The sequence below is a fragment of the Blennius ocellaris genome (genome assembly GCF_963422515.1).
Source record: "Blennius ocellaris genome assembly, chromosome: 5".
Lineage (NCBI taxonomy): Eukaryota > Metazoa > Chordata > Actinopteri > Blenniiformes > Blenniidae > Blennius > Blennius ocellaris.
In genome coordinates, this window is record NC_137654.1 from 29,378,030 (window position 1) to 29,405,480 (window position 27,451).

Consider the following 27,451-nt stretch of genomic DNA (forward strand, 5'->3'; position numbering starts at 1 on the left):
GCTGAAAGTGTGTGGAAGGAAAAACGATTTCCATATAGTCAAAGTGCTGAAGCTGTGCAGCAGAAGGGGTGTTTCTGGTTGTTTGAGGTTTTATATATCTCTCTCTCTCTCTCGCTCTCTCTATCTCTCTTTGAAAACACATTCAATGTAAGCACCTGCATCCTCTTAAAAAAACAAAACAAAAAAACTAACCATGACTGTTCCACACCCTCCTGCAGACAAGCTGAACTTTGATCGCCAAACAAAACTGCTACTGACCGACCCGCAGGCTGCAGGGCCAACAAAACCACATTGTCTTTGCTCTGCAAGCTGATAAAGCTTCTTCACAGGAACTCTGCTCAGCTTCTCACCGACGTTGCATTGGCGGGTTTTTTTTGTTTTGTTTTGTTTTTTTTGACTTCATAGTCAAACCTAAAAGAGGTTTTGAAATGGCAGCCATGATCACATTCTAATTTATCACATCTCTAAAGCACCGACCAGAGATGATAGAATGTCACTAATGATTTACAGAGATGGTTCACGTGGCTGGTTCCTCTTCCTCTCCGCTGGTTTTAATCCGTTAGTTTGAGAGAACACTTGGGAAGTGGTAGCCTACTGGTAGCTACGAGTTAATGATCTGAATGATAAAAAAACAAAAACAAAAAACAGAATACCACACCTATTACGAGATCAGGAGAGGAGTGGCCATGAGGAGGTCGGCTCAGGTCTCGAGCGCGTCTCACTGAGGAGCAGCAGTCGCTTCAGCAGGAGGAACGACGCTGTCAGAGGAAAAGTAAGTCCTGTGTCTTCCTTTTGTCTTTTTCTTTTTTGTTGTTATTACAGAAGTGCAACTGTCAGCTTGATAAGCAACCGGTTCTGTCGCTTCCGCCTATTTATCCCCGACAAATATTGACTCATGACAGTGGAGACTGTGTCATGTGCAAACACCTCTTTTTTTATTATCTTGTCCCTATGAAAAGATTCAAAACTGGCTCAGATGATTCAAATCTACTTGTCTTTTTTTAAATAAAATGACAACGTCTATATTACTCTGTCTCTTTTTGGTTTTAAGACTAATTTATATTGAGGGAATTAAAGGAGTAGACATCACATTTCATTGTAGTTTTTTGTTTTTTTCACGTGTTCTGTGAATCTAACTAAAAAGCAAATCGGCAGACTTTTTTTTTATTTTGAATCAAGTCTAGGAAGGAGAGCAACGTATCAACAGTGGATTTACTTGTCTGTTGTAGCAGGAAGTTGCTCTTATTCCTTGTTCCTTATGACACAGTACTTCTGCCCCCATGTGAAAACACCAGCTTGAACATGAACCAGTGTTTGTTTTTGTTTTTTAATATAGTTACCTATATTTGCATTTGGTTCACAGATGAATATGTTTTTACAACCGACATCCTGGACTCACGTTTCCATGGTTTTAAAATCTACTGAACTCACAGTAGGATTGATACCATGTGAATCGGTCGTAACTTCCTGCTCCCACAAGAACACGTGTTGTTCAGCTTGCACACGACTATACATCTGGCAAAATATTGTACATCTTAAACAAGAAATATCTAAAAAAATAATAATAATAATTTAACCGTGCTGCTTCAAATTGCTTAAGATATAAACCGACTTCAACACAGCGTTGCTGCGCTGCAGCTGAAGACTCTAGAAGTTGACAAAGAGAAGGAAAACTCTGGTGTCCTGTTGTTGGTTCGTCATGGTTGCTTTACGCTTCGCAGGTGGGTCGACCTGCATCAACATGAACAAAAAAAAAAAAGAAAAGAAAAATAATCTTTGGCACAGAGGACAGAAAGCAACGATCAAACATCTGAAAAAATTCGAAGAAGGCAAAACTGAGCACTGGGTACGACCGAATCGACTTTCACTGAACCCCCTGGATGACATCATGAGAGGAGGACTACAGGTTTCTGAAAATGGACTACAAAAAGCACATTTTGGTTTTTAGATTATTTAAAGTTGTTCAATGCAGATTATTGCTTTCCGCCATTGTGATTTTCTGGAGGCAGCATGAGCTCGCCTCCTTTAATAAAGGAAGCATCAGTGTTTCCTAGGCTCAAGGAGGCTCTAAAGGAAGCGACGAGCCTCCTTTTCTTTGCTTATTGAGAATTCAGACAGTCCTCATCGTGGCCGCGACACAAAACACTTCCTGTGTTCAGTGAAAGTCCGTAGAGCAGGGGTTCGGACGTACCCAGTGTTTTAATAGGTGGCGACGGGTCCTTCATCCCTCCAGGCCCTAAAGCGTCAACCAATCAGCATTCAAACCCAAGCCCGACTCCCCGCCTCAGAACCCCGCTCGAATCTCAGCCTGCACAATGGCGACGACCCTGCAGAGCTACGATGAGCTGGCCAGGATCATAAGACGGACCACTAATGTCCACACCGTCTCCGCCCCGCGATGACTCTCCTGTTTTTCTCAGTGATTGTTGAGACTAATTGACTGGTTGTAGCATTCTCCCGGGACTATTGTGTCATGTTTACTGTAGATTGTGGTGTAATGAATGTGGGTTGACTGGTTTGACTGAAAATATGGAGCGTAACGAAAACATTTCCGTTGGACCAACGCGATTTACAGATTTAATATGAAAGGGTTTCAGAATCACTGTTTTGTGCAGAATCCAAGCTGAAAGGGGTAGAGATGAAATTACAACCGATGTCCATGTACTTCCAAGAATACTGCTATAAGAAAAGATATTGTACTGTAAGAAAATGACTACAGGCAAAATCAAAAACTGAAATATGGTCATAAGTTGATAAATTACACAATAAAGGAAGGTCTTTGCTGTGAAATATTGCATAAGGTTGCAAAAGAATTGTTGCACAGACCCCTTAAACACCTTATATGAAAAGTACAGACACAACAAAGTATTCCTCATTCACATATAGAAACATTTGTTCATCTTAATCATCATTATAGAAAATTATAATAAGCATGGACGTAGATATTAGAGATCTCAGCGGCTTCACTTTAAAGGATTTGTTTGTACAACGGTAACGTTCATATAAAGTTAAACTGCTTCAACTCTGGGCTCGTTGTCGAGTTTTCATATTCTCTCTGTGCATTTTTGTCATTTTTTGTGTGTAAAATATGCATTTTGAGGTTGATTGGTGATTGAGATTTTGCCTTTTGGGAGACGGTGTGCGGCGGTACTGTCCAGCTCGGACCGTACGCCACCACAACCGGCCGCCACGGGACCCAAAATGACACAAAGACGTATAGAAGAAGTGACTGAGTGTGTCGAATAGTGAACTTTTAAGAGATGAGGAAGAAAGAAAAGAGGAAGAAGAATTCAAGCAAACTGGTTGCAAAAGTTATTTCAGGCATTGTTGCGCTGGTATATATTGTAAAGGAAGTGAGAGGGAACAAAAAAAAAAAACCCAACATAAACTCGCTAGCAGAAACAAAACTGAAAGACGGTTTGCATCTTGAGACGAGCTGCATGTGTACTCAGGTCTTTGTAACCTGCCAGGCTGGGAGATGATCACGCTGATGGATCTGCTCGGATGCAGCAAAATTTAATAATACGCACGTGTGGACGAAAAACCCCGGGAATGTATTAAAACGGAAAAATAGAAACGTGTTTTCTCCTCGTTCTGCTGTAAGACCTTTGAGTCTCTCTATAGGAGAACATAAAGATAAGATAAGACGCTGATTATTTCACTGTCAAAAAGCACGTATATGTATTACAATTGAATGATCATAAAGTAACAAAGATACCTAACAGGGATTTTAGTAGGTGTTTGCATTCGACATGCAGTACTGTGACGATATTTAATCTGTGATCAGGGTTTATTTATACCCTCTTTTGGAACCTTGCTCCACTTACTGTGTTGTAATATTTACAACACCTTGCAGCACAGATTACAACACAAACGGCGTTTCAGTCGATGAAATGTGTCTTCAGACTTTGTCTCGGTTAGTCGTCCGCGTGTTAAGATGGTGAGGTAGAATATTTGATACTTGTGGAACAAACAAAATAAAGCAAAGCGCATTAATTAGGCTATATAGAATACATTAAATTAAATCAAATTTAAGTCAACGTAATGATTTTAAAAGCAGGCAAGTTTTCCAAAGGTGAGGAAACCTCCGGAGGGACCCGGTAATGATCCAAGGCTGTGCAAAAGTTTACATGCATGGCGTAAATATTTATCAGGCTCCAAAAATCCAATGTGAAACAGGAAATCGCTGGGTTTGACTAAAGTTGAACTTGTCTATTAAAACCAGCCCGTGAGGTGGTTCAGGGTAAGCACCTGCTTTGAATGGACTTTGCAAGGATAATTGTATAGTTATCATCCCTTTATCTCCTCCTCCACCATTAGATCTGCCTTTCCTGCGTGACAGCGGCCAAAAGTCCGATCACTCACTCCACCTTCAACAGTTGAGCTGTTCCACAACCGCTCTTGTTCTGGAGTCTGTCCGGTCGCACAAAGGCCGGCTGTCAGTTGATTGAAGACGTCACAGTGTGTGTTTGAGTGCATGAGTGTCTTTACCGGAAACCAAACATAAATACACATATCTGGTCACGTATCTGGTGACACATCAGTTCCCCCTTCTAACCGACGCTCCTTCACATGAGAGTCACACAGTTTACACTCAAATCCAGTTGAACGAGTGAAAGGTGCCGTTCATCAGTGGCTGTGGCGGCGCATTGGAGGACTTGTGAAGGTGTACGTCTTTAATTAAAGCCCCTGATTCACTTAGTTGTGTATTTTTTTTTTCTTATTTCATGATTTAACTTATAGAGAAAAATAAGCATAAATCCTTAACTTGAACATCCATCTTCAAAAATGAGGGATCTCCAATATGGGAGCAGGCTAAAAGCTGGAACAAGCAGCCCATTATAATACACCTATATGGTGAAAATACAGGCTTATAGATGATTTTTCAGATATATGAAGTATATGACTTTTTATTCAGATTCAGAGGATATAAGAGTTTAAAAAAAAAACTTGGTTTCATAATAAAGGTGAAGAATACGGTTTTGGTTTTGGTACCGACTTTTTTGTTGTTTTCTCAGAATTACAAGCGCTCGCAGTGACGTTAACAGCATTGCTATCTTCACTGAAGAAGAAAACCCTTCTTACCACGCTTCTACCGACCACATCCTGTACTTTCGGCAACTGATTCGATTAAGACTCAGCCAGAGTCAGGAAGTGGGACACTAAGAACATTTACTACTAAATGTGTTACCCAGATGTAAAACTAACATACATTGCAGTCTGAGCCAATGATTCTGATGTGAAATGCAAAATCACCTTTTCCTCATGAACCGTTCAGATATTACTGTCAATTTTCTCTCCAGATGCGTAAAATGGCCAAGAAGTGTCTTGGACTGGTTTTGGCCGTTGGAATGTTGACGACCCTACTTTACTCCTGGAGGCCGGGAACAAGCGTGACGGTTGACATCCGCCAGGAGAGTCCAGCGAGGAAACTCTTCAGCGGGACGATCAGAGACACCAGCGGGGCTGAAATTAACTACAAGGTCAAGGAGGACGTCGCAAGGTGTGCAGTTCGCCAGCGCCTCGTTTCTCGTCGATTAAGATCGATTCTTCACCCTTCTCAACTCCTCCGTTTGTGTTTTGCCGAGGCAGCCGTCTGGCTCTGAACAGATGCGTGTGCCTGGCTGACGAGAAATCCTTCCACTTGCCGTTCTCTGATTTTCTTTTCCCGCGTGTGTGGGCACACAACCTGGGCCAGGCCTTCCTGGAGGTCCACCCAGATCCCGAAGGCGCGAAGCGCCACCGAGCTCAGGAGTACACTCACTTCCAGAAGAGGTAACCAGCAAACACACACTGCGTGTTGAATTAGGCGACTCTCAGCCGATGTGCATGTGACGTTTTTTTGATCAGGGATATGCAGGAGACCGTCACGTAACATAGTTTATTTATCGTGTCATGGCAGTAGTGTGGTTTCAGTGTATGCTTTGACATGTTTCACATAAGCAGAAAGACTTGATCATTAAAATTGGCCTTACGTTGATGTTGTAGTAATTTTAAGTAGAAATTCTTTGAGTTTTGCGAAAATATAGACATTTAGGTACACAACAGAGAAAAGTTCAAATTTGAAGGTTATTATGGTTCTGTTTTACTGATGGGCTGTACCTGGAACGCAAACTAAAATGTGTATGACAACTTTTCACGTAGTACAGGGGTGTCAAACATAAGGTCCGTGGGCCAAAGTTGGCCCACAAGAGCTACGGTCCGGCCCGCCAAGCCAATGAGCAAATTGGAAAAATTTCAAAGAAAACATATTTTTTAAAGGAGTCATATTATGCAAAAATAACTTCCTAGTAGTTTTTCAGCAGTACTGATCGTCCCCAACCTGGAACGACGCCCCAGAAGTGAAGAAAGTGTGTCCTCGCTCTCCCCGGCTTGTTCCAGGTTTTAAAAAGTGTGTGGCTCCAACCAGCCAATCAGAAATCAAACCCTATATAGTGTCATTGGGGGTTTTAGCCAATCACAATCAAGGTAGACTCCTCCCCCTTTGACTCCTCCCACAATGAGCCAGCTCTGCTCTGGCACATGGCACCACGAGAGGAAGTACTTCCTCCTCTCCCCATAGATGGGCGTGTGTGGGCGGAGCCAGTCCAGCTCACAGAGGCACAGCAGATTCTCAATGCAGCTCCTATGATGTCTACGTTCTACATGCTATAGGTCATTCAGTCCAGCAGACCTGCTTCTTGTAGCTGAGGCCAACAATCCTCTTCAGTACCCCACCCAGGGTGTGGAGGTGCGCCCCCTCAAGACAATCATCATTCCTGGTAAGACCACCTTGAACTTATCAAAGAAACAAACTATACTTTCCCTTTTGGTATTTCAGTCAAAATGCCTTTGTTTCTACAGGTTTGGGCCTTAAAGAGGCACCAAGACCGAGTCATGCAGTAAGTTCTTCATCTTCACGTTTTGTTTTAGCGTTAACCTTCTTGTTGTTAATCTAAACAAAAAACAAAACAACAACCCATTGTGTGTCAGGTATCTCTGACAGCGACCCTCGGTACTTTTGACGTTGCCGCCACGGTGGAGTCGGTCTCCGTCACGGGAGACGGAGAGACGCTCATGACGCTGTCGAGTCCTCTCCTCTCGGCTCTGAACCGCCAGCTGCAGTTTGTCACCTACACCAACACCGTGTTTCATCCCAAGACGGCCGACACCGGTGAGGAAGTCGCCACACCCTCTCAGTACCGACGTCGCCACCTTAGAGAGCGTTCTCCATAGCGATTCGAATTGTAATCGGTTGGCAGCTCGGCGTCACTCGTCACGTGAATGCGATGCTGCCGTTGCCTGTTAAGAGTCGAGAGAAAGAGGCGTTAAAAGCTTCTTTCGACGGGTTTACAGATCAACAGATTCCACACATTACTGTCAAAAATGGTTGCCTTGTGATCCCACTTCCTCACTTTGCAAATATTCGAGTGCCCTCATGTGTGGTTTTATCACTGCAAAGTTTACCACTTCCTGTCCACTAACAGGCCTCGCCTCAGAGGCTCTCGCTCAGCTTCTCTCTCTCTCTTCTTGTTGTTTTGCTCTGCAGTTCAGTTCTCAACCGAAGGCCACAAATCGTTTTTCACCATCAAAGTGGGACACAAAACTGTTCCGAAGCTTCACAACTCGGGACCGCAAACAGGTTTGTGAGCAGTTTTTTTACTTGGGGGACATTACCCACTACTGTCGAGACACAAAATGAAATGCGGTCTTTTTGTCTTCGTCCCCCTTCAGGGTACAACATCAGCGCCCTGGTCACCGTCGCCACCAAGACCTTCCTGCGCTACGACAAACTCAAGGACCTCATCGACAGCATACGGCTCTTCTATCCCACCGTCACCATCGTGATCGCGGACGACAACCAGCATCCCCAGCCGGTGTCCGGTCCTCACGTTGAACATTACATTATGCCCTTTGGGAAGGTGAAGCGCTGAGCGAGTTCCACGAGGCGTCCCGTCACGTAAGCACCTGGACTGACTTGCGTTCCGGTGCGTCTTCCGCAGGGCTGGTTTGCAGGGAGAAACCTGGCCGTGTCTCAAGTCACCACCAAGTACGTGCTGTGGGTGGACGACGATTTCATCTTCACCTCCAACACCAAGCTGGAGCGGATGGTGGAGGTGCTCGAGACGACGACTCTGGATCTGGTGAGATGGATTTTCAGATTAAATGCTACATGCGAAGTTTGAGGTTGTTTTTTTTTTTAAATCCAAATCGATGATTCATCTTTGTTATTTTTCGTGCCTCAGCCGAAGTCTGTGACTCACAGCTCTGAAATGTAAACTGATTAACTTGCTGTGATGCCACTGCAGTTTTCATGACTTGTTTCAGCTTGTTTCCTCCTCAAGGCTCGTCGAGTCTTTATGTCAAATGCTGGTTGCAGGTTATCTGGTTTTATGATTCCTGCAAGTTCAGGCCTCCTCCACACGAGCCAAAACGATCTTTTTTCTCCCCGGCGTTCTCAAAAAAAAAACAACAACAACATTCCATCCATCCGTCACTACGAGGCTTAAGGGCATGTAGTACACATGTCAGGCCTATTGGGGCGCTGTGACTCACCAAATACACCTAAAATGAAGCAGAAGACATGGAGCACATAAAAATGTAAAAGTAGACTCCTGATCATAGACTTCTATATATAACTCTGAGCAGGGGTTTTAGAATCCCCTCCCCCCCCCCCACTCTGGGAACCGTGTAAAAAACACAACAAAAAATATGTTTTCGTACAACTAAACTATGTGCTGCGTTTACTTCTATTTTTTTTTTTCACCTGAAACGGCCTTAAAGCAGATGGAGCTGGAGAATTCTGTAATCTCTGCTGCTTTGTTGATTGTTTAGTCTTTATACATATTATTATCATTATCCATCAGTCCTCGTGTTGAAACCTGTTCTTCTGGCAACAGTTGTCGTCTTTCCGTTTGCTCGCCGTCAGGTCGGCGGTGCCGTGAGGGAGGCGACCGGCTACACGGCCACGTTCCGTCACACCATATCGGTGGAAGAAGGTTCGGAAGACGGAGACTGTTTACACGTGCGGCGCGGCTACCACCACGTCATCGAGGGCTTCCCGAACTGCGTGGTTGCCGACGGCGTCATCAACTTCTTCATGGGGCGGACGGACAAACTGCATCAGACCGGCTTCGATCCGCGCTTGTCTCGGAGTGGCCATCTCGGTCAGTCGTTTAGTGTTTTTTTCTTTTAATACGAATGTGTTACTAAACTGTTTTTTTTTGTTATTATTTTGAGATTTATTACAATTAGACATTTCAATCATCCCAATATTTTTACAAAATGGCTTAGAGCTTATTCATTTCATTGGAGAATTATGTTTTGTATAACTAAATGTATTTTGGAATTTTCAGTTTCCAGGTAAAAAAAACCCAAATCTAGTTTAATTCATCGCAACATTTCCACTTCCTGTGGCTGATGCTGCTGCGCACACGAATTAGCATTGGGGGAAAAGGAAAATAAAACAGGAAACATTTTTTTTAAGGAGTTATTGGATGGAAGAAGAATAAAGTTAGCTGAAGCAATTAATTAATTTTAACTTTATAGCAGCTTTTGATGTCCACTCAACTCAAAAGGATTCTGAATAAACTCAATTTCTGTTATAATTGATCAGTAGTTTTCGTAGGATAAAAAGTGGGCGTGTAATATTTGATCTGCTTTCCATTCACGCGGGTATTTCTTTGCAGAGTTCTTCGTGGACGCTCTGGGCTCTCTGCACGTCGGCTCCTGCAGCGACATCATCGTAAACCACGCTTCGAAGATCAAACTGCCCTGGACGAAGTCGGACTCGCAGAAGTCCTACGAGAAGTTCCGCTACTCGTCCGTCAACGAGATGTCCAGTGACGAACTCTTCTACTTTAAGAACCGCTTGAAGTGCATGACCAGTGAGACGCATTGAAGAGTGTGAGGACATTAAAGGGGAAGACTTCCAAGGCGGGAGGAAGGGCGCGAGCTTCACACATGTCGTGTGTGAACCCGAGTTTGCGTGTTCCTTCAGCGCCGGCGTGCGTTTTCACACCGGCTTCACTCCAAAAGGGTTCGAACACGAGGTCGATCGGTCGACTTCCACCGGTTTCAGCTTTGAAGGAGAGTCGATGAACGTTTTTCTCAGGGAATTGAAAGGAGAAACCGAATTGTTTGGATTGCTTGGTTCCTCAGCAGTCAACTTTCTCCACCGAATGGCACTTTTTGTGATTCACCACTGACAGCGGAGACGAGTTCAGACGGCAAATTGATCATTTTAGCTATGGTTTTGTTTTTTTTGTTTTTTTATATTTATATATATGTAGTTTAGTATCCACCTAACTGGATTGAATCTTTTCCAGATATCCTCTTGTCATGTTCGCGTTGTCTGTGTTTGTTCTTGTACCATGTTTCCGTGTGCGACTGCAGCTTCAGGGATTTTGTCCACGTCAGCAGCGTGACTGGAAATCGCAACCGACGCTCTGCAGCTTGGCTTGTCAGGGGTTTCCTGTTTTTTTTTTTTTAATGCTCAGCTATTTCCATTTCTACGGGATTTCTATCAAGTTGGCCCCTTCATACCCGTTCACAGATGTTCACAGAGTATTGGTCGTTATTTCATTGCTTGTTCAGGTTTCCAGAACTCGGTGGGAAAAACTGTGGACGACACAGTTCGTTCAGGCACGACGCAGCTGAACCGTCAAGTGAAATAATAGTCTGGAATGAAGAAAATCAGAATTAATATACAGTTTATTGATTTTTTTTTCCTGAATGAAGACATTTTATTTTCTATAAGGCAATGCAGTTTTTTCCAAATTCAAATCAACTTTATTTACACAGAACCACATACAACACAGTCACCTGTAGGTGATTTTAACATATAATAAGATAATAAGAGGTTGTTTCTCTTTGTTTGTCTGTTTCTTTTTTTAATGAAATGATGAGCTCTTATTGTTAAAAGCTATTTTGTAATAATAATAAAAAAAAAAACCAAAGTCTTTCTGAACTATTGCTGAAAATTGACAATCGACTACAAAAACATAATTTTTTGATAAGTTGGATTGGTTTTAACATGTCTGCTGTATGAATTAAAGCTACTGTGTGTTAAATGCATGCATTTAATGTTGTAGAGGTTAAAGTTCATCTCCTTCTGCGATCTGCTGCTTCCTGCCACTCGGGTTGATAAGTAACGTCGCCTCATGCCGCTGTCGAGTTGTCAGGGCGGCGTCGGGGCAACGTCAGGGCGCTCATGAAGAACACTAAACAAAGACTGAAGTCCAAAAGCCGGAACTATTCTCTGATGCCGAGATTAAACTCCATACTGTTGTAACCAGTTAGACAGGAACAGAGTTTGTGTGGAATGTCGAGCATTAAAAACAGACGCCGTTGAAGCACTTTGGCGTACTTTCACCACCACTGCTCTGTGATGGCCTGAGGGGTGTGAACTGAGCTGGATTAAGAGTCACACAATGGGATGGATAGATGCACTAAATCAAGAGATAAACTGTTGTTCCAAATTCTCACCACAAGATGGCAACAGAGCTTTAAACAGGAGTGACACAAAAAGGCCAGCTTACTTCTTTTGTGGCGAGAATTACATGAAATGTGAGCTTACTGCAATATTTGAGTTTAAATTAAGCGTCAAAAATAATCTATTTATATGTGCTTTTTGTATTTCTCTTGTTTCTTTTTCTTTTACTACTGTGTCACCAGACCTGACAGTTATTGTGCACCGAAAACTGTGTTAATATATATGAATATAACTCTCGGCACATAGTGCACACGTGCGCAAATTAGCACTTCTCGCAGCCTGACTTCATTCATGTTTTCCGCTGGTAAACACGGTGTGTGTGTGTGTGTGTGTGTGTGTGTGTGTGTGTGTGTGTGTGTGTGTGTGTGTGTGTGTGTGTGTGTGTGTGTGTGTGTGTGTGTGTGTGTGTGTGTGTGTGTTCTGGATTAGTCAACATTTGGCCAGAGCCTTGTGTACCGTGTTCTAATTGAAGTGGACTACTTCCTGCCAATTAGTGAAACACTCCTTGAGCTTTAAAGGGGGAAAAAAAACAAAAACCCAAAGGGTACAGTGTCTAGAGGCCTCTTTGAAATATGCACAGGAAAAAATTAATAACTTGGCTATCCGACATCAAGCAAGGCAATAATTAGGTTTTTTTATCTTTTTTTTTTTGCAGTCCTGTTTTTGAACTCACACTACATGTAGTTTTATCAGGTCAAGGTAACAAAATAGTGATTAGAGACCAGTTGGAGGACAGATTTCTGACGTGTCGGACAGCAGAGGGCAGCATGGCAGTGAAAGTAAGACATCGCTCACAAATGCATGCATGTGATAGAAAAAAAAAAGAGGTAAGAGGGTTTTCGGATATTTGTTCCATAATGTGCCTTATTTAGCGAGTCATTAGGTATTCAGGTGGACTGAAGTAAAGTTTGTAATGCAGTTCTGAAAAAAAAAAAAATAGTGCAGTCATGCATTTATTCCCAGAAGGCTGGATTATTGTAACGGTGTGTTTACAGGTCTCAGTTAAGTCAAAAGAAAAAGGGTTTCCAACATCCACTTTAAAAATGAATACATCTCAGATTTACTTGTAGAAAATGGAACATGGAGAGGAAGAGGTTAACTAAATGCTCCCAGAGTCAGAAACCAACAAGGTGAAGCAGCTTTTATTTCGCATTTCTCACTGACGCATTCATTTCTCTTAAATCAGGATTTCAAACATTATTATTTAGCCAGACTTTCCATTAAACCACAGATTTTACTTGTTATAGTACATTTATCTTAATAAAGTTTTTACTTTGTATATTTTCCTTTTTCTTTATCACTTTGTTTTAATGTATTTCCTTTATTTCCATCAATTGCCTTCAGGTGTAAATGATCCTATCAGAATAAACTTGCCTTGCAGGACGAGTTCATCTTCTCCCAACGCCAACCCTTCACTTTGTGTTTGATGTCGGTGGGGAGTATTTGTATTTCTTCATCATTTCTCAGGACGGACACACAAATCTACAGTAATCCACCAAATACAAAGACTTCTTTTCTTCCCCCCGTCCGACACGGCGGCGTGCTTCACATTCCTGTGTTTTCACTCGAAATCATATTCGTCCTACTTACAAACACCGTAACTGAACTATCAAGTCAAGAAACCTTCATTGCTTCAATATCCACTATTACATGTTGGGATCAGCTAAGAAACACATTGCAAGTTCAGGGTTTTTTTTAGATATTTATTGAGAAATCAGCCACCGGATGGCACACTTGCTGTACAAAGGTTATTTATAAAGGCTCCAGTTCATTCATACTCCACATTTCTATGAATAAAAATAGAAATGACACACAATCTGTATGAAGTGGTGTTAACTATCCACAGAGAATTAAAAAAAAAAAAAAATTGCTATAAATACACAGTCACATCAGCAAACTACTACGCGGGGCAGCCTCATTTTCGTTTGTTTTGCAAACAATGAACAAAATAAATAAATTCTACAAAGTAAAAAAAAAAAAAAAAAAAAAAATGCACATCAGTCAAACGGAAAGAGTATATGACTGATCATGTGACGAAGTGGTTCAACAGTGTAAAAGACGCTCCGACAGGCCAGGTCCAGTAGAAACGCTGGTTATTCCTCTCACACCCAGACCGTCGTGTTGCTCTCCGGGGGTTTTTCCTGTAAACCAGACGACACCGTCACTTTTCTCCCAAATTTAAAAAAAAACAAAAAAAACACACGGAATTGTGGCGAAACGGGGGCCGCGGCCGGCACCTTCTGCTGCTGGATGTACATCACGGCGTCGTGGACGGTGACGAAAATGTGCTGCGGGTTCATGTAGTCCATGAGGCCGCTGGAGGTGAGGATCTTCAGGACGCTCTCTGGGGGGGCAGAGGGTCGTTTTATCAGTCGGTTCCACCTTTCAAAAGCATTCAGAAAAACTTTCCCCGAGTACGAAGAGGGGGGGGATGGTGGGGGGGGGGGGCCCGGAGGAAAAGGAGGAGGAGGAGAAGAAGACTTTTTACCGTTGCAGTTTGCCAAATAAACATGGACTCCTATTTTCTGGCACTCGGTGCAAATCTGCGAAAGAAGCCAGCGAGCAATCAGATCACTTTGATACGGCTCCGAGAAACGGCGCAGAGCGGCGGCGTACGGCGGCGGGAGGGGAGGGGGGGGGGGTAAGGAAGGTGGGGGGAGGCCTGACCTGCGTGAAGAGTCTCGCGCCGGCAACGTCCACAAAGATCACACTGCTGCAGTCGATCAGCACCGCCTGGACGTCGCTCTCGGATGTTTCTGCAAACAAAAAGGAAACAATTTTTTTTTAAAAAGGACAAGATAAGATGCAAAATTCATATTATAACCTATAAGGTCACTTACCCGATTTGAAGAACTCATTTTCCGAAGAAAATGACGTGTTTGCGATTCCTCCCTCCTGAAAAGGGGAAAACACTAACGTCAGATTTGTGTTTTTGAAACGGTGAGATGTAGAGTTGGACGTCGGAGCGCCCCCCTCCCCCCCCGTTTACCACGGTGTTGACGGCGGTCTGCCGCTCCCGTTTCTCCAGCGCCTTCCGGGATTTCTCCCGACTGAGGATCTTCTCTGGCGTCAGTCCCAGCAGCCGGCTCACTTCCTCCCTGAAGAAGCTGCGGTTGCCGTAGAAGATAGGCCCGTTGTAAGTCAGGATCTTCACTCCGGGCACTTCGTAACACTGGAAGGGGGCGACAGGGTCGTCGGCTCTCGGTGTGATCGTGCAGAACTGTACGTGTGGATTTTATCTGACACCGCGGGTTATTTTAACCACCTTGCTGTGCTTCTCCAGCGGCCTGTAAATTTCCGTGTTGTTGGCTCTGCCCAGGACTGAACAGCCGGCCCTGTTGAATCGCGGTCATCACTTTAAACTCCATATATTATTGAGTACATACAAGATCAACTGCGTTCGTGTTTCTGTCAGTTTGTTCAGAAAGAACGAGGGGTACCTCTGTGTGCGGCAGATCACGGTCATCATGGAGAAAACAACGCCGATGGCGAGGCCCAGGTCCACGTTGAGTACCACCACAGAGAGCCAGGTCACGACCCAAACCATCTACACACACACAATGAACGTTTCAATAACCCCGCACCAGTGACGTCACTATCATTGTTTACTGTGCGATTCTCGCGTCGTTCTCTTACAAAGTCGATCTTGCTGACTCGCCACAGCTCCGGTAAGTCCTGGAACTGCAGGAACATCTGCCTGAGGCTGGTAACGTTGATGCACGCCAGCACCGCCTGGTGAGAAAGGGAGTCATTAAGGCCGGGTTCCATCTCAGCCTCTCACCTTCGCGTGGCGTCCACGCCGTCCGGGCCGGCGCACCTTGGGTAGGAAGTAGAAGAGCGGACCGATCAGCAGCAGGACGACCAGGACCACCAGGCTGGTGAACAAGCCGGACAGCTGAAACGGAAAAAACAAATATTCTTCTTTTAAAATGTGTAACATTTAATTTTGGGTTGTTTTTGTTTGTCCTGATTAACAATCATCTAGAACTTCGCCAACCAGAGCGATCACGATACCCGATGTCCAAAAGACTTTTCATGCAGTGTTTTTTTTTTGTGGTTTTTTTGCCATTTGTGTGTTTTTGATACGAAGGACATCGAAGACGAACGCCACCTGCGTGTATCCCCCTGCGCTCTCCAGTATGTTGGTTGTGGCCAGAGTAGCGGAGCTGGGGAAGCAGGTGAAGAAGGACGACACGGTGTTGGAGATGCCGTGAGCCAGCAGCTCCTGAAGTCAAAACGGAAATTCAAACAAAGTAAAAAAAAAAAGGGCCGACGGTCGCCTTGGCCAAGCCGCTGTGAGATTACTGGATTATTTATTTATTTTTACCTGGTTAGGATGTATGGAGTAACCGTGTTTATCCGCGTAGATCATCGCCAGCGACACGGAAACGGCGTAGCCAACAAACGTTATGGCGACGGTGTCGCCGGCGATGGCGGGGAAAGTCTGAATGGAGGGCATCCGGGGCTTTGGGAATCTATCGATAGGGCGAAAGCCGTTAGACAACAAGCCCAACAAGCTTATATTAAAATAAATAAATAAAAGTACCCTGCGGGGATGTGACCAACGATCTCAATGCTGTAGGCAGAGTCCAGGGAAGCGGCGTAGGCCACACCTGTAGCGATGATCACCTGCAGGGCGAAACAATGACTTTAGATCGCCGTTGATCACAACATCATCAACTCTACCTCCAGAATTGGCGCCCCCTGCTGGCTTACGGTCAGTATCTCCACGGGGATCGGCGTACGCAAGCGGTTCCGGTAGCGCATGTTAACCTCCTTGACGGGGACCAAGACGGCCAAACACAGCAGGGACATGAGCAGCTCCGCCGTGTTGGTGTGACGCAGGTTCTCCATCACCGACGCGAAGGTCTGAGCACACAAAAGTCGGTGAGTCCCGGTTCCCGGGACTCACGTCTCCCGTCGTTTAATCACCGGGCGGAGTTTGGCACCTTAAAGAGGGAGAAGGTCCCCGTGTGGCGAGGCAGGCGAAGGCCCAGCATGCTTTGCAGCTGTGAGACGGTGACGTGGAAGGCGGCGGCGCTGGTGAAGGCCTTCACGATGGGCTCGGACAGATACGTGGAGAGGAAGCCCAGCTGGAGCGTGAACATGCAGAGCTGCTCCGCAAACCAAACGACACACAGAGGGATCGTCTCAGATGGTGATTTATTTATTTATTTATTTATTTTTGGCATTTCCCGACAAGGACTCTTGTCTCCTTGTCTCACCATAATCAGTCCGGACAGAAGCGCCACAGCCGAGGCGACGCCGATCCTCTGGGCCTCGAAGTCCGCCGCCGCCGCCGAACTGGAGTTGAGCTCCAGAGGAGTGGGAACCAGCTGCTCTACCACGGAGCCCGTCATCAGGCTCACCACGGCAAAGGTACCTGAGGGAAACGTCGCGCGTCTCAAGCTGCGGCGAAAAGCACAATGACGCACGACTTCCAAATCCACGCGGAGCCTTACCTGTTGACACGTGGCGACCCGTCCCGAAAATCATATAGAGGACGACGGGGAAGAAGGAGGTGTAGAGGCCAAAGATTGGAGCCACCGAAGTGAGTAAGGCAAAAGCCATGCCTGTTCGGAGGCAAACATGAAAAGTGTCACTTCTGAGTATTACAGGACGGACATACTGTGGAAAATTAAGATTGAGTATGACATGAAAACTAACATTTTCCATTATGACAATGTAAATTAGAGACTTTTCTTTAAAGCTTTTATTGAATTATATGCATTTAAAGGAACACAATACACTGTGTTATCACTTTTGAATGCAAGGTCAAGGTCACTTTAATGGTACCTGTGGATAGACTTGTTATTTATTTATTTTATGTTTTTTTCATCAAATGTACTTTGTGTCAAGCAACTTGGTTCCCTGTGGTTGTTTTACAGTGGTTTGTAAATAAAGATGAATTGGATTTCATAATAGGGTTAGTTTAATTATTATTATTATTATTATTGTTATTATCATTATTATATTTTAGCATGAGTTGTGGTCATTATTGCATTTTATCCAGTCACCAGTCATGTGTATAGTATGCAATTTAATGCATAAATATATCATATAGAATTTATATAATACAATTGCTTTTCGTAATGCACTTAAATATTATTGTAGAGTTTTAAAAATTCTATATTAAATATATCATTATTATGAATAGAATAGAATAGAAATACTTTATTAGTCTTAGGGGTTTTTTTTTTTTTACAGTATTGTTCCACACAGAGTAAATAGAAGAAAGTGAATTATTATTATTATTATAATACACAGATGAAATCAGTATATCCATGTCTAACGTATAATATTTTCATCTAATCCCGGAAATCCGTATTCACTTATTCACAGTGGACTTCATGGAGTCATTACTGATATTTTTTCACCAAATTTAAGTTATTAATCTTCCTCTGTACAAACTTTTTTTTTTTTTTTTTTAAGTGTGATCACTCACCTTGAGGGATGTGCAGGATCCCGACCGTCAGCCCGGCTATAGTGTCTCCCAGGATCCATTTCTTCAGCCTGTACCCGGGCAGCCAGCTGAACACCGGGACCCGCTGCCTCAACAGGTGGAGGCAGGATAGCCTCGAACACCTGCACCGGAGCCTCTCGCGGAGCCTCGCGCCCCCGCCGCCTCCACCTCCACCTCCACCTCCGCCTCCAGCGTCCTCCGAGCCGTACGCCTGCTTGAAGCGGTCCTCGGTGTAAATGTTCCGGTACACGGCCACGGACGCGCTCATTGTGACCCCGGCGGCTGACGGGAGGGTTTTTTAGGCGCTGTCGGTCATTTCAATACATTTATAGCAGCCTGACCTCGGGAGCCATGGCTTCTTCCTGTCCGAGCGGCTCAGCCAATGACATCCCTCACAGCTCCACCTTCTTTCTTACTGTAGTGGACAACTTGTAGTGGACAAGTCCGAAAAAGAAAAAAAAAGTCTTCGCGCATGCGCAGCATCCTTCACAGCGCTGCGGTAGGTTCGAGCGGCGACGTCATACAATGTATCTCCCTGTGAAACAACTCCCAACTGATCAAAGTGGCATTGTTGGTGGAGCTGAGGTGTAATCTCAAACCACGTCTGTTAGCGGGGAGTTCATTTCCGAAGAGGATGGATGTCTAATGGGTGACTGGGTGGAGGGGTGGGGGTGTACTGCGTGGCCACCCCACCCGTGGGATCTGAGTGAAACTCAATCACACATGGCCGCCTGGTTCATGGATCAAACCTTGACTCTTATCAGACCTGGGGTGTGACGAGTGACATGTTGTTGGACAGCGCCGGCGACCCCGGGGGGCTTCGGATCAATACCACATCATTGAGAAGTAGATTTCTTTGAATCGGGATCTTGGTGTGACGCACTGCTCATTTAATTATTCAAAACATGTAAAAAAAAAAAACCAGGGTCGGTTGGTTTATGACAGATGTCCTTGTTTGATGCGCGCTCAATTATTTATTACCAGTAAAGCTTGGAAATGTGTTTCTATACATATAAACTCACTGTACTATTGATTTACACCAGGTGTGAATTGCATGTAATATTTCAGATATGGACTAACGGTGGGTAAACTTTCTCACTGCGTCGCAAAACCTTACATATCCTAATGATGAAAAGTAAGTAAAATGCATGTCTCAGTTTGAAATTATCCAACGGTCAGTCATTTCAGGGTGTGATGCCACTGGAGTTGATTCACTCGCCACAGAAGAGTTCAAGAAATACCCCCTTTTTTAATGATATTGGGATGATTTGCATGGACATTCATCATTCAGCAACACTTACTTGCTTAAAATGCATATCGGAAACCTGGACAGAACAGAGAGTCACACCTATGATTGAGATTTGAAGAAACACATCCATCACTTTCCTCCAGACGTTCACACTCCACAAGCTTTGTCTTCTCCTGTTCAATTATCTATATGGGAAAACTTTGGGTCTATTTAACTATATAGTATATTGAGGACAGATTGGGGAGTTAATATAATGATCTCAAATCACTTTTCCAGAGAAAAAAACCCCCACAAATCCACGTGAACAAAAACATGAACGACGATGGAAAAGAAAGAGTGTCTTTAAACAAGAAGAAAGAAGAAAGTTGGTTCCAGGCTGAGACGTCGCCGGTGACTTGAATGGATTTTGCTCCAGAAGGTTTCGTTGACATGGCTTCATGTTGAGATTTTAGCCAATTTCCACTGGAAAATCTTTTGGTTTTGTGAAACCCTCACAATCCGCTTCTCTTCATACGTGCAAATTAAAGGTATGACTTCATGACTTGGCCCCGTCTCCCCTCGCCTGATTGGAGCATCAGTCTATCTGAGCTGGATGTGTGGAAAATGCAAACGTTCCTGCGCTAAATGAAGCAAACAGCCAAAGCCTTTTGCCCCAGTGGGGTATCCATTGGGTCTGTGTGTCTGTGCGGTGGAGAGGAGACGCAGTGATATGAGGGACTTCCTCGAAATGCCAGGAATGTTGAGCCATTGTGTTGATTTGCTCCAGAGAATTTATGAACGCACCAAAAGAGTGATGTGTCTGCAGACTGTTTAAACAAGATATTAATCAGTGGTTAAATGAACAATGCGTCCAATGGAAAAGGATATGGAGCGTTAAACACCCCCAACCCCAACCCCTCCATAACGAGATGAAACCCCACTGCTCCTTCATGACACTGACTTCTTCGTAAATTCAAACAATGAAAGTGCAAAAGCTTTGAGTGACACGGCGAAAAACAAAGAGCGTGTCTCCACCTTGTAATGGATGCAAAACATCTTGGGGAGTTGAGGCCAGGAAAGGAAAAACATTTATACTTAAAGCAAAAGTCGATTAAGAAATTAACCTTTTTGTTAACTTAAGGGCATTTTAATGATAAAAAAAATAATTATATATATATATATAAATTATGCCCCATTTACACAATGTTTCAAGTGCATTGTTGTATTTATTTATTTATTTTTTACATATTCTATTTTTTGTACTCTTTTTTGCTCTTGTTTAGATATTTACATATGTTTACATATTTTAATTCCTTAATTTTATAAGTTCTGCACCTTTTACCTTGAGCTGTTGTAAGTTTGTGTTTCCCCCTGGGGAGGAATAAAGCTCTCTCTCTCTCTCTCTCTCTCTCTCTCTCTCTCTCTCTCTCTCTCTCCAAAAATATGTGGTTTTTGAAAGTTTCCCGTTTCCACGACAACGTCGTGAAAACAATGTCCTTTTACATGGGGGAAAAGCTGAAACTTATGTAGTTTTCATGTTTGGCCTCTAGTGGGTGCTGTTGTTTGTTCTCGCAATGAAACCACACACACACACACATACGCACACAGAGAACCATACATTATAAACATTAACCATGGCAGGACACAGAGACTCACAGGGACAGAGCCACCAAGTTGGATTGTTATTACGGTGACTGTCAAAATAAAAGCGCCAAGTCCTAGGATAATATGGACGGGGAGTCATGACGAGGAAACATTGTTGTTATTGTCTGTTTACTCGCGCAGGTGTGTGTGTGTGTGTGTGTGTGTGTGTGTGTGTGTGTGTGTGTGTGTGTGTGTGCGTGTGTGCGTGTGTGCATGTGTGTGTGTGTGTGTGTGTCTGTGAAGTAGCAGAAAATTAAAGTTACATTTTCACCCTGTTAACACGTCGGAACGCTTTGCTTTTGTTTTTGTTTTTTTAAACAGTTCCACCTTTGGAGCCGTTTTCAGAATCAAATCAAACTTTATTTATGTAGGACTTCAAAACAAATGCTTGTTTTTATCCCCACAGAGGCTGATCTGTGTGCGAACGCTCGTCTCTATCAAAGTAAAGCTGAACTTCTAAGGCCTAAAAAGTGGTTGAAACATCGATTTCTGAATCCTCCGTCCAGTTTGAGGAACAACATTTGACCTCAGCTAATCAACCAGATTACTACGAGCACATGAAAGCTGGATTTCTGGCTGAAAGTGAGTCTGTCTCTCAAGTAAATCCCAACACAGTGTTTTCTGTCTTGTCTTTCCTGTCTCTGCCGACGTTCCAGAATAATATCCTGGAAGACAAATAGTCAGCGACCTCGTCTCAGATAAACGGCGACCATCACTCTTGCGGCGTCGTGGATGTTTGATGGCGGCAGCACTCGTGTTTTTGCCGCCCGCCCAGTGATCCCGCTCCCCTCTGCTGCATCAGCATCAATCAGATTATAAAAATACCTCATCCACCCTGTCTCCTTCATGCTGAGTGTGTCTGACAATTAGTCTCTTCCAGGGAGAGTCTCCAGTTACTTCTCTGGCCTATAGTTCCTGCTATTGTTCTTTATCTGCTTTATGGGACCCCCCCCCCCACACACACACACACACACACACACACACACACACGGCACGCTGCTTTGGAAGTGACCTTGTCCGCGAGGCCGCCCACTGGAAGGCGAAACCTCTCCCGGTGTCTCCTCACCTCGGCCTCTGGCCCTTTTCCGCTCGCTGCTCGTCTCCGTCCATCAGAGCGTCTCCCCGTCTCCGCCGCCGCCGCCGCCGCCGTATTGTTTGACTCTCAGGAATCGCGTCCCTTTCGGAGGGAGATTCGTCCACGGCGGGCTGCATTCGTTTCTGCAGGGGTTAAGAGCCGAACACAAACAGGAATTTGTCTAACGGCCCTTTGATGTGCGTTAAAAAAAAAGAAAAAGTGCCTGTTTCACAGCGGCTTGTCAAGAGCTATTATGCAGGCGATACAATAATCAAACGCATTTTGCATTCTTCAACCAGGCACGTTCTTCTTCTGCCTGCTCCTCTGTTCTTGACAGCAGCTGTAATTAGAGATGTCTTGATCCCCAGGCAACACAGTATAATCTAATTACTCTCAAAGATGTGTGATGAATTGCACTTGCAGTTTTGTTTTGTTTTTGCGTTTTCGAACTCTCTCGCTCTCTCTCTCTCTCTCTCGCTCTCTCTCTCTCTCTCAAGAAAGGATTTATTGTTTTTTGGGGTTTTTTAAACTGTTCCTTACCTCCTTACCTTGGCGTGAGTCGGGGGCCGATTTTGTTTGCGAGCTGCTTATTTCCTGATGAACGTCTCCTGACCTCTGCCACACCTACACTGCCCGTGTCCATTCATCAAGCATCTGGGTCATGCATCTCCTAAGGCAGCAACCGCCTACATCCAGCGGCTCCCCCGAGGGCCTGGATCTGTGTGTGTGTGCGCGCGTGTGTGTGTGTGTGTGTGTGTGTGTGTGTGTGTGTGTGTGTGTGTGTGTGTGTGTGTGTGTGTGTGTGTGTGTGTGTGTGCGCGCGCCCATGGAGCATCCTCCACAATTAGGTTTTATGTTCTCATTAAGGTTACGACAAAGACGATGACTTAACGATGTTACCGTGCTTTAGCCCGGGTTAAGCGCACATCATGCTTCAATTCCCATCAGGAGCCGAGGGTGGATTTACCAACATTATAATTGTTGGGCGGACTGGAAGCGAAGGGGAGGGGGAAAAAAAAAAAGGTACCGTCGGAAACCAGAGTTACCAAAAACAGACAGAAAAAAAGGCCGACGCCTTTGGCCGTGTCGTCAAGACGAGGACAAAAGGTGAGACCTGGATTCCCTCCTGACCTTCCCTTCTCCACTGATAGTCACTGAACTTCCAGTGGAAGAAATGAAATAATAAAACTCTCGTGTTTAGTCATGTTGTTGGGGGGGATTGGCCGTCTCCTCTCCCGTCTAGACTGGAGGAGACGTCTCCTCTCTTTACTCCCCCGTCGACGCTTCTTCACTGCCGCCTCTCAGTTCCCCCCCCCCCCTTTATCAGTCCCAATAGCGTTTTGATCCGGGGGTCGACTGGAGAGCCCGGCCGCCGGGACCCGCCACTTCCTCGCCCATGCCAAAGCATTGTGCAGCTCAAGTACACAGCGGCGACACGGCCTTGAACCACATTGTGAGAGCCGCCGCTGCATTGTCTGCTCCCGCTCCGACGCGTCTCTCAACGCCAGATTCACTTTCAGCTCCGGAGCGTTTTAGAGTAGTTTGTAGTAGTTTGTCCCACATGCATTACACAAGACACGCGAGCAAGGAAACAGGATTTCTGAAGGTGGTTTTAATATAAAAGTTTGGAGTAAATAGCGCTTTTTTTTTTTTTTCCCCGGCGATCTCCCATAAAGACTCCAGGATTTCGCCTTGTGCGTGAGACTCCGGTGGAGTGGCTCCTTGAGAATCACCAGTGCAGCCAGGCTCGCCTCAGACAAAGGTCAAGGCTGCCGCTCGGGCCAGAATGTTGATTCAAACACTTCCAGCGGCCGCTGTGCACCAGAACAGCACGAGTCGACGGCGAGTTCCTAAACACTGATGATCTGAAAGTAAACTGTTGCTTTACTGGTTTTAAGTGGTTTGTTAGAATTAGCCGTGATTCAGACCAGTGGAATTTGATTCAGCTTCCTCGGTTCTTACTAAATCCGTCTCCTCGTTACTCTGAACAATGAGACATTTCTCACTCGATGCTTTTACACTGAAAATACGCCACCTGGTTTTACGCGGAATCGAACACAATCGAGCCTCGTTTACACAACGTTTCAAGAGAAAACACATTGTGTTTTGCTTTATATTTAGGTTTACGCTGCAAAATTTTGAACACGACGCAACTGTAGAAATGTAGTTACCATAACAGGCAACATGTTGGCGCTGCTGTTTTTTTTTCTGGTAATGAAATCACACACACACATTCAGCAGAGAACAACAAGCCTGTAAACAATAACAAAGGGAGAACGTGGACAGATAACCTAGTTGTATTGTTATTACGGTGACGGTCAACAATAAACCTACAAAGTCCCAGGAGAACATGGACGGGGAGACATATGACATTGTTGTTGTTCATCAGAATAAATACTGCATCACATGTTTTCTATATACAGGAAGTGAGAAGGATACAATACACAATGTTAGGCAGGTGGTCATAATGTTATGGCTAATCAGAGTAAGCATTTTCAAAATGTTAAATCTGCTATTTTACTTTTGTAAACTACAAAAAAATGCAAAAACCAAAACATCGTGGCAACTTTACAGGGTTTTCTTGTTAAACGTCGAATCTTTACACAATATATAAATTTGACTTTGCAGGAAGTCATTAAAAAAACACATAAAGCCTTGTGTTTTTACAAAATCTACAGGGCACATTTATGTATAATGTCGAGGAAGTCATAAAGAAACCATATTCTCTTAACATCCATACGTCGGTCAGAGCTGTTCTCACTTTCTCTTTTATTTTTCTGTGTTCAGTTTCTTATGTAACCGACAACGTCACCCGATGCCATTCAGCAATATTGAAACACTGGATTTCCTGACGTTGGCCTTTAGAACACTACAAAGTGCCTCACAAGGCTGCGGCAGCAGCGACGGACCGCCTCGGCAGCACGTACCAGGCTGGAGGCAGACGGGTGGAGGACCTGGAGATGTGGAGCGGCCGGCTGCCACAACGTGCCGGCGGTCAGGGAGTCGATTCTGAAGTCAGACGTCGAACGTGATATGAGAAAGGACCGGGGGGGGGGGGGGGGTTTGTTATTTTTTTTGTCACTTTACAATGTAGAGGAAGTCGGAATCGGAACAAAAAATACTGGCTGTAATGATTGCGGGCGTGTTGTGGTACTCGTAACTACGTTTTAATCAAATTCGAACAGTAAAACAAACGGTTTCATCCCAAACAGACGATTCCCAGTTAGACAACTTATTGTAAAAGGTGAATTTTTGTGACATTTCAGTGACCTAGGATGAATAGTAATGTATTTTTTTACATATAAAGACACATAGTTTGAAAAAGTGGTTCAACAGTTTAAAAAATGACTAAAAACACATGTTTTATAAAGACACATTAAAGGAGCCAGGGAAAGAAAAAAATTAACAAAAAGCCGGGTCAAATATATTACGATTCATCTGAGGTCACCGAAATGTTACATAAATACACGTTTTATAATAAGTTGTTGAAATGGGATTCGTCTATCCGGGATTCGTCTATCTGGGATTCGTCTATCCGGGATTCGTCTATCTGGGATTCGTCTATCTGGGATTCGTCTATCTAGGATTCGTCCATCTGGGATTCGTCTATCTGGGAATCGTCTATCTGGGATTCGTCTATCTGGGATTCGTCTATCCGGGATTCGTCTATCTGGGATTCGTCTATCTGGGATTCGTCTATCTGGGATTCGTCTATCTGGGATTCGTCTATCCGGGATTCGTCTATCTGGGATTCGTCTATCTGGGATTCGTCTATCTGGGATTCGTCTATCTGGGATTCGTCTATCTAGGATTCGTCCATCTGGGATTCGTCTATCCGGGATTCGTCTATCTGGGATTCGTCTATCTGGGATTCGTCTATCCGGGATTCGTCTATCTGGGATTCGTCTATCTGGATGACACCAAACAAACCAAACCAAGATCTTGGGAACGGCATTCATAGTTGCGGAGTTTGTGATGTGATTGAACCAGGTGAGCGTCAGCTGTACGACACAGAGGAGACAAGAAGCCAGGTCACTGCAGTAAACAGTGAAATCTGCAAACAACACAACGAACCTTGTGATTGTTTGTTTTGCGCGTTCCTGGGAACTGCACACCTTTGAGCTCATCAAACATGTTTTCTGGCCTATTTCTATTCTTTAAGGCCAAAAGAGATGGTTTGTTTACCTAAAATGATTTTTACCCCCCCCCCCCCCCCCCCCTGCACTTCTTCTTACCCCTGCATCACCTTTACCTTGTTCCTTGTTTCACTCCTTCAGCATCAAAGGGCCCTGGTGGCTCCGGCTGGGTGGCTACTAGCTTCTCATTTCCTGCCGCGCTCTCCAGCCATTCAGCGGGCGGCGTGCTCCATCAGGGCTGAGCGGACCCCAGGAGTCCACCAGAAGCCTCTGCTCGCGCTCACCGCCGCTTCCTGCTCATTTAAAGTGAGCCTTCAAAATGGAGCGCCATTGTCCTGGCTGTTATCTGATGGCTCCATTCAACAGACAGACAAAGCCAAGAGACTGCCCCCCCCCTCCCCTCCCTCCCTACTCCTCCATCCCTCCATCCCCCCCATCCTCCGTCCCCCCCCCCCTCTCCACCTCTCAGACTGTGTAGAAGCTCTGCTTTTTTTCTTTTTTTTATACTCTTATTATTAACACATCAATAGAAAGAACTTCAACATGGACGCACATTAAATACACTTTTAACAGGTTTCTAGTTAAATCACTCAGACCCGGTGTCTGAAAGAGAATAGTGACGTGAACAAATCTTTTTTTTTTTATTATTGATCAAACTAAATCTAAATTTCAAGCCAGGCAGATCATTGCAAGCAAACATTAGTAGATACGTTTGTGTTTTGTTTGCATGCAGGTACTTCCTCTTTGAATTTGTACTGAAAGTTTTGAAAAGTTAGTTTTTTGTGCGTAGCACCGATAACAGCATAGTGATCTCAGGACACGTTTCCAGAGGAAAACCTTTTCCACATGAGCAAGAATAGACGCCAACAGAATGAGAAAACCGACATTAAAAAAGGAAGAAAGCTGGAAACGAGAGTGGGAGGTGGAGGTTTTCTTCTGTTCTGGATAGAATGTGACAAAAGGAAAGAGAGAGACAACATGCAAGAAACTAATTATCATAAATCCACCATAAATCCAAGTTTCAATCCTGCATGATGGTACAGAGTGAGCACACTCAAATACTGATCTACTGTAGCTGGAGACCATGGAGCAGATGAGATTGAACATGAAAGCAGCGCCCTCTTGTGGAGAGGCGAGAAAAAGCACCACAGGCCCTGGACTCTTTAACCAGAAGCTTTTCCCCCTCTCTCATTTAAGGTTTACTCTACACACACACACACACACACACACACACACACACACACACACACACACACACACACACCGGGGGGGGGGTGGGGGGTCCCTATAGAGACACCATTGTGTGCGCTGTATCAAAGGGAGATTTGTTTAAGGAGCTTCACTGTGCTGTGATATCACCCACATCAGTCAGGACTACCTGTGCAGGTGCCTGCAGCCGGGGGTGGGTATGTGGGGGGGGGGGGGGCCTCAC

General features: G+C 44.5%; 2 protein-coding genes across 5 annotated transcripts; one reads left to right on the top strand and one right to left on the bottom strand.

Annotated features, from left to right (window-relative positions):
- The first annotated feature begins 683 nt into the window (after window positions 1–683).
- On the top strand, window positions 684–11,281 carry b4galnt1a (beta-1,4-N-acetyl-galactosaminyl transferase 1a). Of its 3 annotated transcripts, XM_080496671.1 has the most exons (12): window positions 735–772; window positions 1,722–1,846; window positions 5,304–5,503; window positions 5,593–5,775; window positions 6,655–6,761; window positions 6,844–6,881; window positions 6,973–7,153; window positions 7,529–7,621; window positions 7,714–7,901; window positions 7,983–8,123; window positions 8,909–9,146; window positions 9,669–11,281. In XM_080496671.1, exons 2-12 carry the CDS (start codon window positions 1,742–1,744, stop codon window positions 9,878–9,880), a joined length of 1,686 nt encoding a protein of 561 aa, XP_080352797.1. In that variant the 5' UTR covers window positions 735–772; window positions 1,722–1,741; the 3' UTR covers window positions 9,881–11,281. The 3 variants fall into 3 exon arrangements, with proteins under 3 accessions (XP_080352798.1, XP_080352797.1, XP_080352796.1); XM_080496672.1 differs by lacking the exon at window positions 1,722–1,846 and having other exon boundaries at window positions 684–772; XM_080496670.1 differs by lacking the exon at window positions 735–772 and having other exon boundaries at window positions 1,657–1,846.
- A 1,960-nt stretch (window positions 11,282–13,241) lies between these two features.
- On the bottom strand, window positions 13,242–18,204 carry slc26a10 (solute carrier family 26 member 10; the record flags this gene model as incomplete). 2 transcript variants are annotated; one of them, XM_080496178.1, is made up of 18 exons in its annotated part: window positions 13,242–13,614; window positions 13,711–13,817; window positions 13,962–14,016; window positions 14,141–14,229; window positions 14,314–14,368; window positions 14,463–14,645; window positions 14,739–14,808; window positions 14,914–15,020; window positions 15,110–15,205; window positions 15,291–15,368; window positions 15,585–15,698; window positions 15,801–15,948; window positions 16,020–16,102; window positions 16,190–16,342; window positions 16,423–16,587; window positions 16,699–16,856; window positions 16,936–17,046; window positions 17,919–18,204. In XM_080496178.1, 18 exons carry the CDS (start codon window positions 18,202–18,204, stop codon window positions 13,576–13,578), a joined length of 2,097 nt encoding a protein of 698 aa, XP_080352304.1. In that variant the 3' UTR covers window positions 13,242–13,575. The 2 variants fall into 2 exon arrangements, with proteins under 2 accessions (XP_080352304.1, XP_080352305.1); XM_080496179.1 differs by having other exon boundaries at window positions 13,242–13,637.
- Between the last annotated feature and the right edge of the window lie 9,247 nt (window positions 18,205–27,451).

Coding starts and splice junctions, on each gene's coding strand:
- b4galnt1a (XM_080496670.1), top strand. CDS start 1,700: ATGGTTGCTTTACGCTTCGCAGGTGGGTCGACCTGCATCAACATGAAC. Junction 5,504..5,592: donor GTCAAGGAGGACGTCGCAAG/GTGTGCAGTTCG, acceptor TTGCCGAGGCAG/CCGTCTGGCTCTGAACAGAT. Junction 6,762..6,843: donor CAAGACAATCATCATTCCTG/GTAAGACCACCT, acceptor TTGTTTCTACAG/GTTTGGGCCTTAAAGAGGCA.